The sequence below is a fragment of the Laccaria bicolor genome, genomic scaffold, assembly GCF_000143565.1.
Source record: "Laccaria bicolor S238N-H82 LACBIscaffold_72 genomic scaffold, whole genome shotgun sequence".
In the NCBI taxonomy this organism is placed as follows: Eukaryota; Fungi; Basidiomycota; class Agaricomycetes; order Agaricales; family Hydnangiaceae; genus Laccaria; species Laccaria bicolor.
Genome location: NW_001889943.1, coordinates 165,650 through 179,443, shown reverse-complemented (window position 1 = coordinate 179,443; position 13,794 = coordinate 165,650). Strand labels below are relative to the sequence as shown.

Genomic DNA, 13,794 nt, shown 5'->3' with positions numbered 1-13,794 from the left:
GTGAGCCCTTCTCCAAAGGGTTGGACTCTGAAGGGCAATGCAAAGCTTGAGTCTCGAGTTGGGTGGAGGGCGTCCCGATGGAAAGGGATACAATGCGACATCCAAGTGTAATTGTCAATAACAGGGATTCCAGTCTCTATGGCTGAAGTGGCGACGGCTTCCCATTATGTTTTTTGAACTGCTAAAAATGCAATTAGCTTTTGATTTTAAACCAGCACAGTGCATATCAGTTTGTTGTGTCAAGGACAGCGCCAGCGTTTCGGTGAATGGTGGGGGAAGGAGAATGGTGAGGGCAACATCAGACGATACTTGCCTCTGATTACAGAAATTAGTCCAAATTGGTGGGGAACGAGAACGGCGTAATAAACGCACCTTATACAAATGAAGCCCACTGGCTCTGCCATTCCTACACCATGACACCCTGAACATGTAGCAGCCACAGAGCAAGTGTAAGATGCTGAAGCTTTGGTGAAGCTGCACAAGTCTATGATCGGACAAACATTGATCAACAACAATGTGATCAACGTCATTGTCGACGGCTCCCTACTCATACCTGTGTCCAAAATTTTAAATAGATGATAAAAAATAAAGAAGGAAGGGGAAAAAAAGGGAAGAAAAAGGGAGGGATTTGGCTGACCAAGGTATGGTTTGAGCTGATATTCAGGCAGCCTTCACGAGCTGGTTAGCTTGTGCGAACTCAGACGGTGAAATGAATGGTTGGTTCTATTTGGCATCAGCATAGCCATGGCAATAGTGAACCTAATAAATATTCACTATTGTGCTCACTACTTCGTGTGGTACCTTCCAGTGGCTCCCTCACACTAAAAAAATTCAGCTATAATTTAGATGTATATATAAGCAAATATACAAATTTCTATGCCTTTCCATGGCATATTGAACATTTGTCGCTTGCTCACTCTCGTCCAACATCACCACTCCAAGTCTCTCCAAATCAGCAAAGGAACCAGGTATCAAAGGTAAGTAACGTGTCTTTTTTTCATTTTATTGCTCAATATGATGAATTCACTGCAGTAAACAACCGAGGCGGCAGTCAGTATGACTGACCACCACCTCTCACCACACACAGCTCTTCTCGGCTCTCCCCACCCCCAAATCACCTCATGGACCATCTCAGACCTCAAAGTTTTTTGCCCTGAGACGCAGTGAGGAACGAGTGAAGAATCAGGGCGTGGTCTTAGTATAGGGCATGCGACAGTCAGGGTAGAAATCACTTTCTCTCTTTCTACCACGACAGTCACCACCCCTCTGAGGTCGTCTGACTGGCCTCTTTCCTTTTCTACCCACTCTCGTTAAAGCACCTTTTCCCCATACCAGTACTCTCCCTTTTCTTGCAAAAGCACACTCACCATTTCCTGCCCCACAGATGCCACGTCTTACTCTGGACCCTAACTTGGAAGTGAGGCCAGATTTCGCGTCTGCGGCATACGACGCCCTTTGCACCGCCCTTGCAGCGGCGGAAGGAGTCGACAAGGAGGCCATCGTCACCCGCCTCTCAGATGCCTGGAACGTTGAGAACAACGCCAAGAAAGCAGCATGGGACGAGCAAGTCAGGCAGGACGAAGCCGAAGAAGTGGAGGCCGACCTCGCCCGAGAATGCGAGCGACAACTCGAGCTCGAGGAACGCAGAAAGGAGGAGGAGACAGAAAGAAAGGAGAAGGAGAAGAAGAAGCCGAAACTCAAGAATGTCGCCCCCAACAAGCTCGTGAGGAACACCGTGCGGCTTCGTCCCTCACGTTACGCCATCCACAAGCTAGAAGAACGAGAATACGTCGAGCTATACTATTTCACCCAGGAAGGGTGCACTGAAGCCCTGACAATCGACCGCACCATTGCCCAGGACGCTTTCACATTCACCAAAGCCGACGAAACCTTGCTGCTCAAGCCCATGGCCTCCCACAAACCATCCAACAAAGCGGTCCCCGACGAGAACCTCACCTGGCGTCAAGTGTCACTCGCCAAAACCACCCTATTGCATCACATGTCCCAGGCCGGTTGGCCTGAATACCTCGTCATCATGCTCGCCGAGTTCTACCTCAACCTCGAGGCCCACCCCACGCGCCACGAAGTTGATGGTGACACCATCCTCCTTCACTACCAAGCCCAAGTCAGGCGCGAGTGGCACGAAGCCCTCAGGAATGCCGATGACGATGAAGATGTCTTTGACATAAGCAACATCAACGACAGGCGCGTCGATGCTATTGGGACGAAGATTTGGAATGCCCGGCGCGACGAAGGTGTCCCCAGGTTAGTAACCCCCCCCACCCTTCAGGGTATCCTGCCGAGGCTGACGTATCTTGTTTCCCCCTACTCCCAACCTTGACATTTCGCCATCGCGCACTTGTCTGCACCATGCATCCCTTACTGCACACACACCATGCACCCATGCTCGCCACGCACCCATGCATCGCATGCGCCCACGCACCACTCATGCCGTCCTGCACCACATGCGCCATATGCTCCCGCGGTGCCTTAACTATCCACTTTTGTGTAAATTACGCACCCTTTGCCCACCACTGTACATACTTATGCACCCTGACATGTACATACGCATATGCATGCTGCTTCCCATGTCACGCGCTTCCCTTCCCCTTGCTCCCCACGCTTGGCTATCATCAGGCTTGAAGAAAAGTTAGCTAATACCACTCTGGTTGCAGACCCCACCAAAGCTTCTCGCACGCATGGCCAAAAACGAGGCCGCTCCCCATCGCCCCCTCCAGATCAAGAATCCCATGGAAGAAACAGGCACCTCGCCAACCGCCTGACAAAACGGGGCCAGCACTCCCCCAGCCCTCTACAGCAGCCAAAACAGAATTCTCCCACCAGAGATACCAAACGGCGTCGCGTCACAAAGTCCGGCGCAGGGTTTTTTCAGGCAGGTGCAGCCGGAAGTGGGGCCTTCTCCGCCTGCACCATCTGTCTTGGCCGTGGCCCCCACAACGTGTTCAAATGCGAGTCCGACACCCTGTGGGACGGCTCCCCTGCTCGATGCAAGAAGAACAACAATGGCCGCCTCGTCAACCCAGCAGGCAATATTCTATGCTCCGACTGGCAGCGGCCAAATGGGTGCTCAGCGACCACCCACGACTCCTGCCACGAATGCTCAGGATGCGGCAACTCAACTCATGGAGCTCAAGACTGTCCTCGAGCACAAAAGGCTTGATGCAGCATCGCCCTACCACCCAGAAGCATGGCAAAGACACCTACTCGCAGCTGGCCTGCAACACAAATACCCCAATATCCCTACAGACCTCCGGGCTGGCTTTGATGCAGGCATCAGGCGCATTGCCCAAACCTTTGCCCCTCCAAACCGTCCGTCCCTCTATGAACACAGAGCCGAGTTCAACGAAATCGTGCAGACGGAGTTTCAAAGAGGGAGATACGTGGGCCCTGTCACCCAAGCAGAAGTCGAGTCCCTGCTGGGCGCCTTCCACACGTCCCCACTCAGCATCATTCCGAAACCCGGGCAGCCGGGCAAATATCGGATTATCCAAAATCTATCATCCCCACACACCCCCCTGGGTGCCATCTCTTCCATCAACAGCTCCATTGACTCTGATCAATACCCCTGCACGTGGGGCACATTCTCCACCATCTGTCTGCTCATTCATCACCTCCCCCCAGGCTCACAAGCTGCCATATGCGACGTCAAAGAGGCTTACAGGAACATCCCCATCAAGCCTGACCAATGGCCAGGACTCGTCGTCCGCCTTGATGAAGATGACAGCTTCGCAATCGACACACGGGATTGCTTTGGCCTGGCCTCAGGGGGTGGCCTTTACGGACGCCTTGGGGATGCTGGAGCACAAATCATGCGCTCCCACGGTATTGGTCCTCTCTCCAAATGGGTGGACGACCATATCTTCTTTCGAGTCCTCTGCCAGCACCTCGAAGAGTACAACCATAGATGCAGATGTTGGGCAGAATGCATTGCAGACAACGGTGGTGAGATCCACGATGGAGGGCGCCTCTGGTTCAAAGGCAATGTCATGCCAAATGACCAGCCAGAGGAATTCGACGAGGACCTTACATGCGCCATTCAGGACCTCTCCCAAGCGTCACACAGGTTTGTGCATCCTCCTGCACCAGTTTTGTTGCATCCTGACACCTTGAACAGATCCCTTGAGGACAGGCAGTTCACATACTGCATGGCAGACATCAACACTCTTTCCGACGACCTGGGTATTCCCTGGGAGATCAAGAAGGACATACCCTTCAGCTCTGTCGCCCCCTTCATCGGTTTCTCCTGGGACCTTGCTAACCGCACGGTCAGTCTACCAGAGAACAAGAAGGCGAAATATCTCCAGGCTATCCTGGAATGGGAATCCAAACCGAAGCACACACTGGACGAGGCACAAAAACTATACGGCAAGCTATTACACGCTTGCCATGTTGTACCCGCAGGACGAGCGTACCTCACCAACCTGGAGGCCTTCATGGGACTATGCCACCGTGACCGTCCTTTCTGCCCACGTTCCCCACCCCGCCAAACCCCTAGCGATCTTCTATGGTGGAAAGAAAGACTCACACAGCCTGCCGTCATCAGAAGCATCCCCGGACCCTTCCCCATCGTTGACGCCAACGCTTACTCAGATGCTAGCTCGGAGGTTGGTATCGGGATCACGGTGGGCAACAGATGGAGAGCATGGAGGCTCCTCCCAGGGTGGAAGGCCAACAGCAGAGACATTGGTTGGGCAGAAGCAGTGGGCTTCTGGTTCCTCATCCTCACACTCGCGCCGTCTGCACCCAGAGGCACGCACACCAAGGTTTTTGGAGACAACAGAGGAGTCGTCGAGGGCTGGTGGAGAGGCAGGAGCAGGAACAAACCCACCAATGATGTATTCAAACACATCCACACCCTCTCTGAAGCGCAAGACATCTCCTTCCACACGAGATACGTCCCTAGCAAAGAAAATCCTGCCGACGGCCCCTCCCGTGGAGAATACCACCACAGGTCCCTCCTACTCCCCGCCATCGTCATCCCTCAGTCGCTCCGACAATACGTATGCGACTTCGATGCGCCTCTCTCACCAGCTGAGTCGCTCCGTCTACAGCAAGGAAAAGCCCCCATACCCCTTCCCAAAGCAGACCATGCATTACTCCAACAAGAACGCACAGCAATCAACACTGCTCTTGAGGAACATGCCAGGGCCGTCTTCTCCCAGACGCAACACTGGCTCAACAGCTAACCGCTTCCCTCGTGCAGTCCAACACACCTCCAAGGCAGCGAAACCTGCACGCTATGCAAAGGACCTGTGTCCTCTCCCATCTGCCAGACGCCCGCACGTTCTCGCTAGCGAGCGCCTTCAACTCTGGACACCTTTATATGGACGTGAAGCAGTAAAAACCACACCGTCAAACTTAACCCCAGAAGACATACAACAAATTGCGGTCGTTATGGGAAAATCCTGGGAAGAGTCAACGCTGGCAGCCTATGGCTCAGGCCTGTTGAACTTCCACGTTTATTGTGACCAGAAAGGCATTCCAGAGGAACAACGTGCTCCTGCCAGCCCACTCCTCATTCACGCCTTCATCTCAGCCCTAGCAGGTGCTTACTCTGGCAGCACCATCGACAATTACATATACGGCATCCGAGCCTGGCACCTCATCCACGGGGTCAAATGGCAAATGGAAGTGGCAGAGCTCGAAGTCCTCCTCCGAGCCGCCGAAAAAACCACACCAGCGACCTCAAAGAGAAAGAAAAGGGTGCCTTACACCCTGGCCTTCATCCTCGCGATCAAGGAACAACTCCAGTTGGACAAGCCACGAGACGCCGCCGTCTACAGTTGCCTCACCACTACCTTCTATGCCGCAGCACGCCTGGGCGAATTCACAGTACCAAACCTTAAAGCCTTCGACCCAAACACGCACGTCAAGCCATCGGACGTCCGATCTGAACTCGACCGAAATGGACTTCGCTCCACCGTCTTCCACATCCCCAAGACAAAGACCTCTCCCCGTGGTGAAGATGTTTCCTGGTCCAAACAGGTGGACGAAACTGACCCAGAGGCGGCCCTCACTCATCACATGGCGATCAACAAGCCCCCCGTCGATGGACACCTATTCTCCTACCTCAAGGACAGCCGCTTCAGGCCACTCACAAAGACGGAATTCACTCGAACAGTGGCTGAAGCTGCTAGGAAGGCGGGGTTGGACCCACGCCAGGGGCATGGCATTCGCATTGGCTCGACACTGGAATACCTGCTAAGAGGAACCCCATTCGAGGTCATGAAGGTGAAGGGGCGTTGGGCCAGCGATGCTTTCCTGGTCTACCTAACGAAGCATGCGCAAATCCTCGCCCCATACATGCAAGCAGTCCCTGAGGTCCACGAAAACTTCATCAAGCTCACCATGCCGCAAATTCGAAGGTAGAGCACCCCCCCTCTCTGGGTGGCCTCCTCTCTTCATTGGTAAGTCATCCCCTGCTCCTAGCATTTGGGTTTCCGAGACTCGCTCGACGCGTCGCAGGACTCCTACCTCATGGGAGTCGCAGCTCATCTCAGTTTTGCTTTCAGGATTGGTTCATTCTGCCGGGACGGAAAGCCTCACGGCTTTCGCCCATTATCGCTCGCTACTCGTATCTCTCTCTCTCTTTGCGTGCAAGGACATTACTGCTATCTACCTACCTAATCACTTGTCTACCCATGCACGTAATGTGCTTGCCCTTACCCTAGACGCCCTCAGCCTAAATACAAAGAACAATTTCACGCCACTGAACAACCACATACCGTGCCCCTCCCCATCTCCACATTGCGAGCATGCTGGTGCTCTGCCCCTCTCTTCTCTTGGATTTACGGCCTCTCCCACCCCTACTCGTCCCATCAAACGAAACAGCAGCCGTCACGCCTCTCTATTCACCATCACCATTCCCCCTCCCCTGTTCCAGGCTCCATCACAGCAAGGCAGGAGTCGCTGGGTGGGCATAAACACAGGCCCAAGTAGCCGTCGTTTGTGTGCACCATCCACTGCTAGGTCCTCGTCCCCACCGTCCTCGCCAACACCTCAACCACCACCAAATTCGGACACGAACAACCATATTTCTGCCTTCTCCCCCCTTTTCATTCCAATGCTAATGCCTCAGCCACCACCCACAGCTCCCCTAACCTGTGTATTCAGACATGCACGACCGTGCCCCTACCCTCTCTCCCCTTTCCAGTCCAACGCCTCAGATCCATGGCTGACTGTTTCCGCAAGCCATGTGTGAACGCGAGTAGGCGTGCCATGTCGCTCTGCCCACCATTCTTTCTGGTTACCTTGCTACTCAAGTATGTTACATGAATTCAATATTAAAACATATAAATTTCCTCTTCCTGTTCCTACTAAGGTAGGGGACATCCATCTCTCTCCAACGTCACGTGCAAGGCGTGACATTTCCATTTTGAGCGGCAGTTATACAAAAATGCATCTAAAACATTCCTTCAACAATTAGATACAAATCGGAAACCAGGAGTTTGTGCCAAAATAGGTTGTGAACCGACGCAAAAAGAAAAAAATGTGTAAAAATGTGTTGCACCCAAATCGTATCAAAAATACATTTGGGCGTTTAGCTTAGTGGCGCGTCGTGTCGAAATCAACAGAATTTCCCTGGACACACCGGAAATACAGCGAAACACAAAAGGCTCACCCAGAAAAGGTCAAAGAACCTTCAGAGAGGCTCTAAAAGGAATAGAGGACCTGAAAGATTGAAAAAGAGAAGAGAGTGGCACCTACTTTGTGCATATTTTTGTATTTTGCATACCATTCCATGAGATCAAAATCCTAGCTTCTATAACTTTGTATATAGCTTTCTAACAACAATTATAGCAATCTCCTGGGAACCAATTTTGAATTTCTACTCTGGAGTTGCATATCTTCCATCTTCCAGTCCCCGTGAATATAAAAGGAGCGTTATTGTAACAGCACGTGACGTTGGAGAGAGATGGATGTCCCCTACCTTATCCCTTCCCTAACATTCAGTACTACAAAGCTTGCAATTTCATATCTGTGTTTTCAGGCTCCTCCATTATTCTTTTCAAATTCTTTTGTAAGATTTTCAAGTATTTTCAATGCTAGACAGCAATTTGGCATTGAAAAATAAAATAAAAGTACATTCAAACTAATATATAGCTTCAGATATTGCGTTGAACGAGGGAGCAAAAGAAGAGGAGCATCATTTGCCGGGCATCGGCATCCCAAATTGGAAAGTTATGTGATTCTTTTAAACTCCGTTCAGTAGTGATCAGTAGTGAAGCACAGGTATGAGTAGCGACCCTTGTCAACCACCACGAACTTGTTCTGCTCCATATTCAACTGGGGTCTAAATGGAATACACGTGGTTCTGTCTCGTTTACATAAGGTGGGTGTCTGATTGACATTGTCCTTGACCACCACCCTCATCTACGCATCTTCTTTTCCAGCTCGTTACTTATAGTTACCGCGTCTCGTCTACGGACTCGAGGTTACTTGTACAAGACCTAAAGATTGATATCGATTATCCTTTGGATTCGTAAGGTTCGTCCATGGCGTATCTTCTTCTAAGCACTAGTTTTCTGACAATGCATTCGTCAGTGTCATGCCATCCCCTTGGGCTCTATTCACGCACATCAGAGATACGTTTAGGTCCCTACGACAATGTGCTGAGGACAACTTGTAGCATGAGTTTTTGATGAGGCACAGAGCAGAAGGTAATTGTGCAGGAGGGGTCAAGACAGTGTTGTATCTCAGGTACGAGTGCTAATTCTTCAACAACCATGTCTCTACTAAGACACTTGTACCTCCAGAACCGACGCCGAGGGCGATTCACCAGCCCATTGAAACTCCAGCCAGCTCATGCTCTGCGTTGACGCTGTCCTATCACGTAACACATGTTACGCGTTCAACAGACATTGTAGCCCGACACAGCGCTGCCAACCGAACAAAACAACGTCCGACATATTCAAAATTTTCATGATCTTCTAAACCTCTCGAGCCATCTATTCAATCTCCAAACCTTCACTCTAACTGAACGAATGCCTTCGTCTTACCCTTTGAAAATTCAACTTTCTGATAGCGTAACGAGACGTCTATGTATGTCCTCTTGCTTTGCCTCCTTTCTCGATGATGAGCTAACGGTTTGTGTTTCATAGGCTTGATGACATGGCAGCCGGGCCTCTCCTTTAAAGCATCAACATTGTACTTGCGAGAACACCGTCCGACTTCTACCGGAGGTGAGAGGAACTTGTAGCAGATCGTTCGTTGAGATTCCTCCTCAGACTATCCGAGCTCTTAGCGGCGACGGGCAGCAAAACATACAGTGCGCAGAGGAACAACATCACCATGTACATTTCAGAGAGTGCGAGTGGAGCAGGGCCGTATATAACAGCCCGAACTATGAGAAGCAGTTCTGTCGAAAGGGGTGATCGTGTATAGGGCAGTGCATATAGGCGATACTTTTCGTGAACTACAGTGCTTTGCATTGCCGTTTGCACTTGGAGGTTTCGAAAATGTATTTGCATGTGTTGTTCCGTGACATCCACAAATCGGGAAGTAACAGGCCGCCGTGCATACTGCGCAATCACACACTGTCAAAATCCATTCTTCGTCGATAGCACGTCAAGCTTCAAGGCTCTTCCTCTCCATCCACCATCACTACTCTGCGTCTCGGCAGTGTCTGCCACCATGTCCTCATCCATGGACCATCTTGCAGCCTGCAAATTTCTTGTTCTCCGTGGACCGACTCTGAGCCACTTCCAGGATGCGCTACGAGCTCAGGGCGCAAAGCCGCATTTTGTGGGGCCTTGCGCCGTAATCTTCTCAGCGACATATTCGGTAGGCTATAATTTGAGAATGCTGAACTCCACTGACCTCATCCTGCAGGGGAATTGAATACGGAGCATACCAGTGTTTCAACAACTTTTCACACCATCTGCAGATATTCTCTTCAAATCTTGTATAAAAGGTGAGCGGTAATTTAAAAGATTTCTCAGTGCCCAATATGTTGAACCGTTCACTCTCAGACCAATTCCTACAACCACCCTTCACTCAGCCTAATACCAACGAGGCTCATGAAACTCAGGATGTTGATGCCGACACCACCACCAGAGACGCGCGAAGGCCGTCGGCAGGCTGGCTCAGGAATCCCGCCTGGATTGGTACGTCAATTAGAATTCATACTACAAGCTGATTCTCATTCCTCGATGCAGATGGTGGTGTGAATCCACCTAAATATTATTTTTCGCATGAAGAGATTGACGCAGCGTGCTGCGCCTCTGGTGTAGAACCACCACCTCGATACACCCAACCCGAGATTCCGGTTGCCCCATCTCAGCCGATCACAACAGCTGGTACGTGTCCCCTAAGTCCTTTCTTTCAAACCATACCAATAAATTTGACAGGATTACCCCTTGCTACCCAATACGATATACTTTCTTCAAGGGTTTCACCAACGCCAGTCCCTGCAAATAATCATTACCGCATGGCCGGACCATTGGGAAATGGTGTTGGAAATGAACCTTGGGTACCTGGTACGTGTATTCATCAACTCTTACAGTTTTTATCTTATTCATATTTCAGCTGCGCCTCCACCCGATGGGCATCTCGTCAATGTAACACACACGTACACCGCAACGGAATCGACGACTGGTTCCTCCCGCAATGCGAAGGCTGCTGCTCCAAAGAAGAAGGCAACGACAATGCTGGGGAATATCACTCTCGAAGGCATAACACGTGTAGACTTTATCAAGGCTTTCCTTTCCATCCACAACCTTGACACCCAGTTTGCCCCTGGTGTCCACTCTGGTCCTCCGTTCAAGCTCTCATGGACCGGTTCTATGTGCGTATCTCAATATTAACTATTATTCATATCCTAATCAAGTTTTGCAGTGGCGGAAAAGGCAATGCGCCGACATTCTTGACAGATGAAAGCTTTAACCTCGCCCTTGCGGCCATCCTCAAGAAAGATAAGAAGAAGATTCACGTCACCCTCGAGTTCGACACAGATGTAATGTCAGGCTATCGAATCCAACACCTGGTCTGTTTCCTTTTACTGCATCAATTCTTCATATTCACTTTGACATATAGGTTCCCTCATTGAATGTGCCAGTGAACAATGGCGAGGAGGAGCTTCTTTATGGAACCAGGGTAAGCTTTCTCTTTCCACGCCTTACATTTAATGACTTTGATGCCTGTAGATTCCACAACTCGCCCAATTCAACGATACCGAGCAAGTTAATGGACGATTCATCTTGGAGATCAAGAAACGGTGGCCATGTGCTTCTCATCAAGGAGAGCATGGTGAACCAGGCCATTGCTTTATCACAGTCTCTGGAGGACATCTGCGGCTCAACCCCCTCCGTCTCAAGATGTGGGCTGCTGCTATGGTACGTCTAAACCTTTGCAAATACATTTTAAGCCTGAATATCTTCTTTAGGCATCTGGTGATGTTATGAAGCATGATCCACCATGCACAGAGGCCTTTGATGGTCCACGCGATGGACAGATCTCGTCTATCCGAGCGCGCGGCCACTCAGGTGCAAGCACGGCGTCTACAGCCTTTGCTCCAGCCAACAATGACATGATGACGCTTGTCATGGCGTCTCTTATTCCCGTCCTTGGCGGATTATCCCGTAAACGTCCCCGTTCTGAATCCCCCGGCCAATACTCGCCTCCGCTTCCCAAGCGTCCTCATTCTGATTTACAGACACCAATTCGCAACCAGCCCAATGTCCAAACCCCAAAGCGCCCTCGCTGTGAATTCCAAACACCAAAGCGACTAGCATTCCAGCAACCTCCTGCCTCCCCTGTCTCTATCCCAGCTCCTGGTTTTGAGCTGCGAGTTTGCCTTCGAGACTTTGCAGAGCTCGAGGCTGTTGACATGACGCCGTTTGAGATTGCATTGCGCGAGGAGGACTTCACTCCTGACCTCATCGCCTTGGCTGATGAGTCGGCAACCATAGCCATTTGCAATATTACGGGTGCTACATGTGGTCGTCTCATGAGGTTGAAACTTTTTTGTAGGAAATGGCAGACTACTTACGAGCAGAAGCTTCTTTCGGGTAATTATACTACCTATGAACTTAAGTAACTTACTGTTGCATTGTCTCGGCCGTGCTCAAAAATTTTGTAACATATGCTTTGCTACTAGTTGACCATGTCTCGCTATTAGTTTATCTCATCAGAAAACGAGTAACCACAGTTTGATATCCATCCAATTGCCATCTCGTCTGTTACTGCTAACCGAGCTTGATGAATTAACCAGGGTCGGCCCTCGGGTGCCACAGCTTGAGCTTCATGACGTCGCAGCCAGGCTTTGATACTGTGGAAAGCCTGTTCAATTGGGTTGTAGTCAGGGGAGTATGGTGGTAGATAGATGAGTTTTGCGCCTGTAACTTTAAATCAGGCATAGAAGGCAAATAAACGAATTGAGCAACAAACCACATTCAACTTCAATAAGGTGCCGTATATCCTCGTCATGGTGAATCGCACAGTTGTCCATGATAACCACACTGCGGGGACCAGGGTATGGATTCAACTTTGGAGCCTACAACATAGATCAGTTACAAAGCTGGTGACATTTTAACAAAAAAATATATCTTACAACTTGTTCATTTAGAAAGGTAAGGAAGCGCTCTTTATTCACCGAACCCTCGAAGATATCAAGTGCAATGATACCCTCACATGTAAGAGCTGGCAAGACCGAATACCGCTGACTGCGGACAAAAGCAGCACGGCAAACACATGCTCTACCCATCGCAGCCCAACCCTGGCTACGCTGGTTGGTCCGATCATCCACACTTGCTTCGTCCAACCAAACACAATAATCAGCTGGAATATCCGCATATGCGGCCTGCCAAGTTGCGCGTAACAATTCATTCCTTTCTAATGCTTCATTTGCTACATGCTTGCGCGTCATTGAAAGTCGGTGGAGTGTGCGGGAGAGAGTTGAAATAGAAGCAAAAACATCTCGCCTATCCAGAAGTTCATCTTGAATTTCATCTAGGTAAATCTTTGGCCGCGCGTCAATCAAAGACTCTATAAAGTTCATATCTCCCATGTTTAAAGAACGGCTGGCGCCATGTGGCCCGCGTGTCGACGGTTCTCTGAGAGTGTGGTAGTCACGGTGGTAAGAGAGGATGTTGTAGATTGTCCGGACACTACATCCAACAAGGCCTGAGATTTCCTGCGCCGAGAGATGTTGCTCATCGTGCCAAACGATGATCCGCGCACGCATCTTGTTCGATACTTGAGGCGCCATGAGAGTTGGCCATGAGGGGTTCAAAATCCCCAATGTGCTCAAATCTGGGATTGAATGCGTGACGATCTACAGGGTCTGTAACGGACACACAAAGCCAAACATGGTTTTCACGATCTCTGAGTGCAAACGGCAGTGCAAAACACTGTAATGACGAGGATATTAATTAGAAAGGAGAGCCGGATGGAATGGTGTAATGGGGCGTGACAGAAGAGCAGTGCTAGTGAACTTTTGAAGACTCTGTACTTCCCCAACATCTCCCCAACCCCAAGTCCAAACGCTCCTCAACCTCCCAATCAAGATCAACGACAAACACATTTTCACAATCCCCCTCCCTCTAATCACCTTCCTCACCTGCGTTCAGCGTCAGCGAGGCTTAGATCGTTAGTCTAAGCACCATCGAGCAGGGCTAGGATTTCTTCGATTTGGAGGGATGAGCTGCCTGTTCGAGAGGCTGGTGGACGGATCGGCACCTGGTGGCAGTTTCCCAATGACAGGAAGGGTGGATTGTCAGTTGTGTTGTTGAGCTTGGTCAGAGGCAGACGCGGAGGTACGGCTCAACGAAGACC

The 13,794-nt window shown here is 50.4% G+C and overlaps 4 protein-coding genes across 4 annotated transcripts; 3 read left to right on the top strand and 1 right to left on the bottom strand.

The window, feature by feature from the left end:
* Window positions 1-239: 239 nt before the first annotated feature.
* Window positions 240-551, bottom strand: LACBIDRAFT_316363 (uncharacterized protein; the record flags this gene model as incomplete). The annotated part of the gene is made up of 2 exons (XM_001889747.1): window positions 240-315; window positions 373-551. The coding sequence occupies 2 exons, from the start codon at window positions 549-551 to the stop codon at window positions 240-242; spliced, it is 255 nt and encodes an 84-aa protein (XP_001889782.1).
* Window positions 552-1,384: 833 nt separating this feature from the next.
* LACBIDRAFT_316361 (uncharacterized protein) lies at window positions 1,385-2,341 on the top strand (the record flags this gene model as incomplete). The annotated part of the gene is made up of 1 exon (XM_001889771.1): window positions 1,385-2,341. One exon carries the CDS (start codon window positions 1,385-1,387, stop codon window positions 2,339-2,341), a length of 957 nt encoding a protein of 318 aa, XP_001889806.1.
* Window positions 2,342-7,285: 4,944 nt separating this feature from the next.
* On the top strand, window positions 7,286-7,447 carry LACBIDRAFT_316359 (uncharacterized protein; the record flags this gene model as incomplete). The annotated part of the gene is made up of 1 exon (XM_001889770.1): window positions 7,286-7,447. One exon carries the CDS (start codon window positions 7,286-7,288, stop codon window positions 7,445-7,447), a length of 162 nt encoding a protein of 53 aa, XP_001889805.1.
* A 2,523-nt stretch (window positions 7,448-9,970) lies between these two features.
* Window positions 9,971-12,058, top strand: LACBIDRAFT_334929 (uncharacterized protein; the record flags this gene model as incomplete). Its single annotated transcript, XM_001889769.1, has 8 exons — window positions 9,971-10,127; window positions 10,179-10,319; window positions 10,371-10,499; window positions 10,549-10,807; window positions 10,858-11,005; window positions 11,056-11,115; window positions 11,166-11,354; window positions 11,405-12,058. The coding sequence occupies 8 exons, from the start codon at window positions 9,971-9,973 to the stop codon at window positions 12,056-12,058; spliced, it is 1,737 nt and encodes a 578-aa protein (XP_001889804.1).
* Between the last annotated feature and the right edge of the window lie 1,736 nt (window positions 12,059-13,794).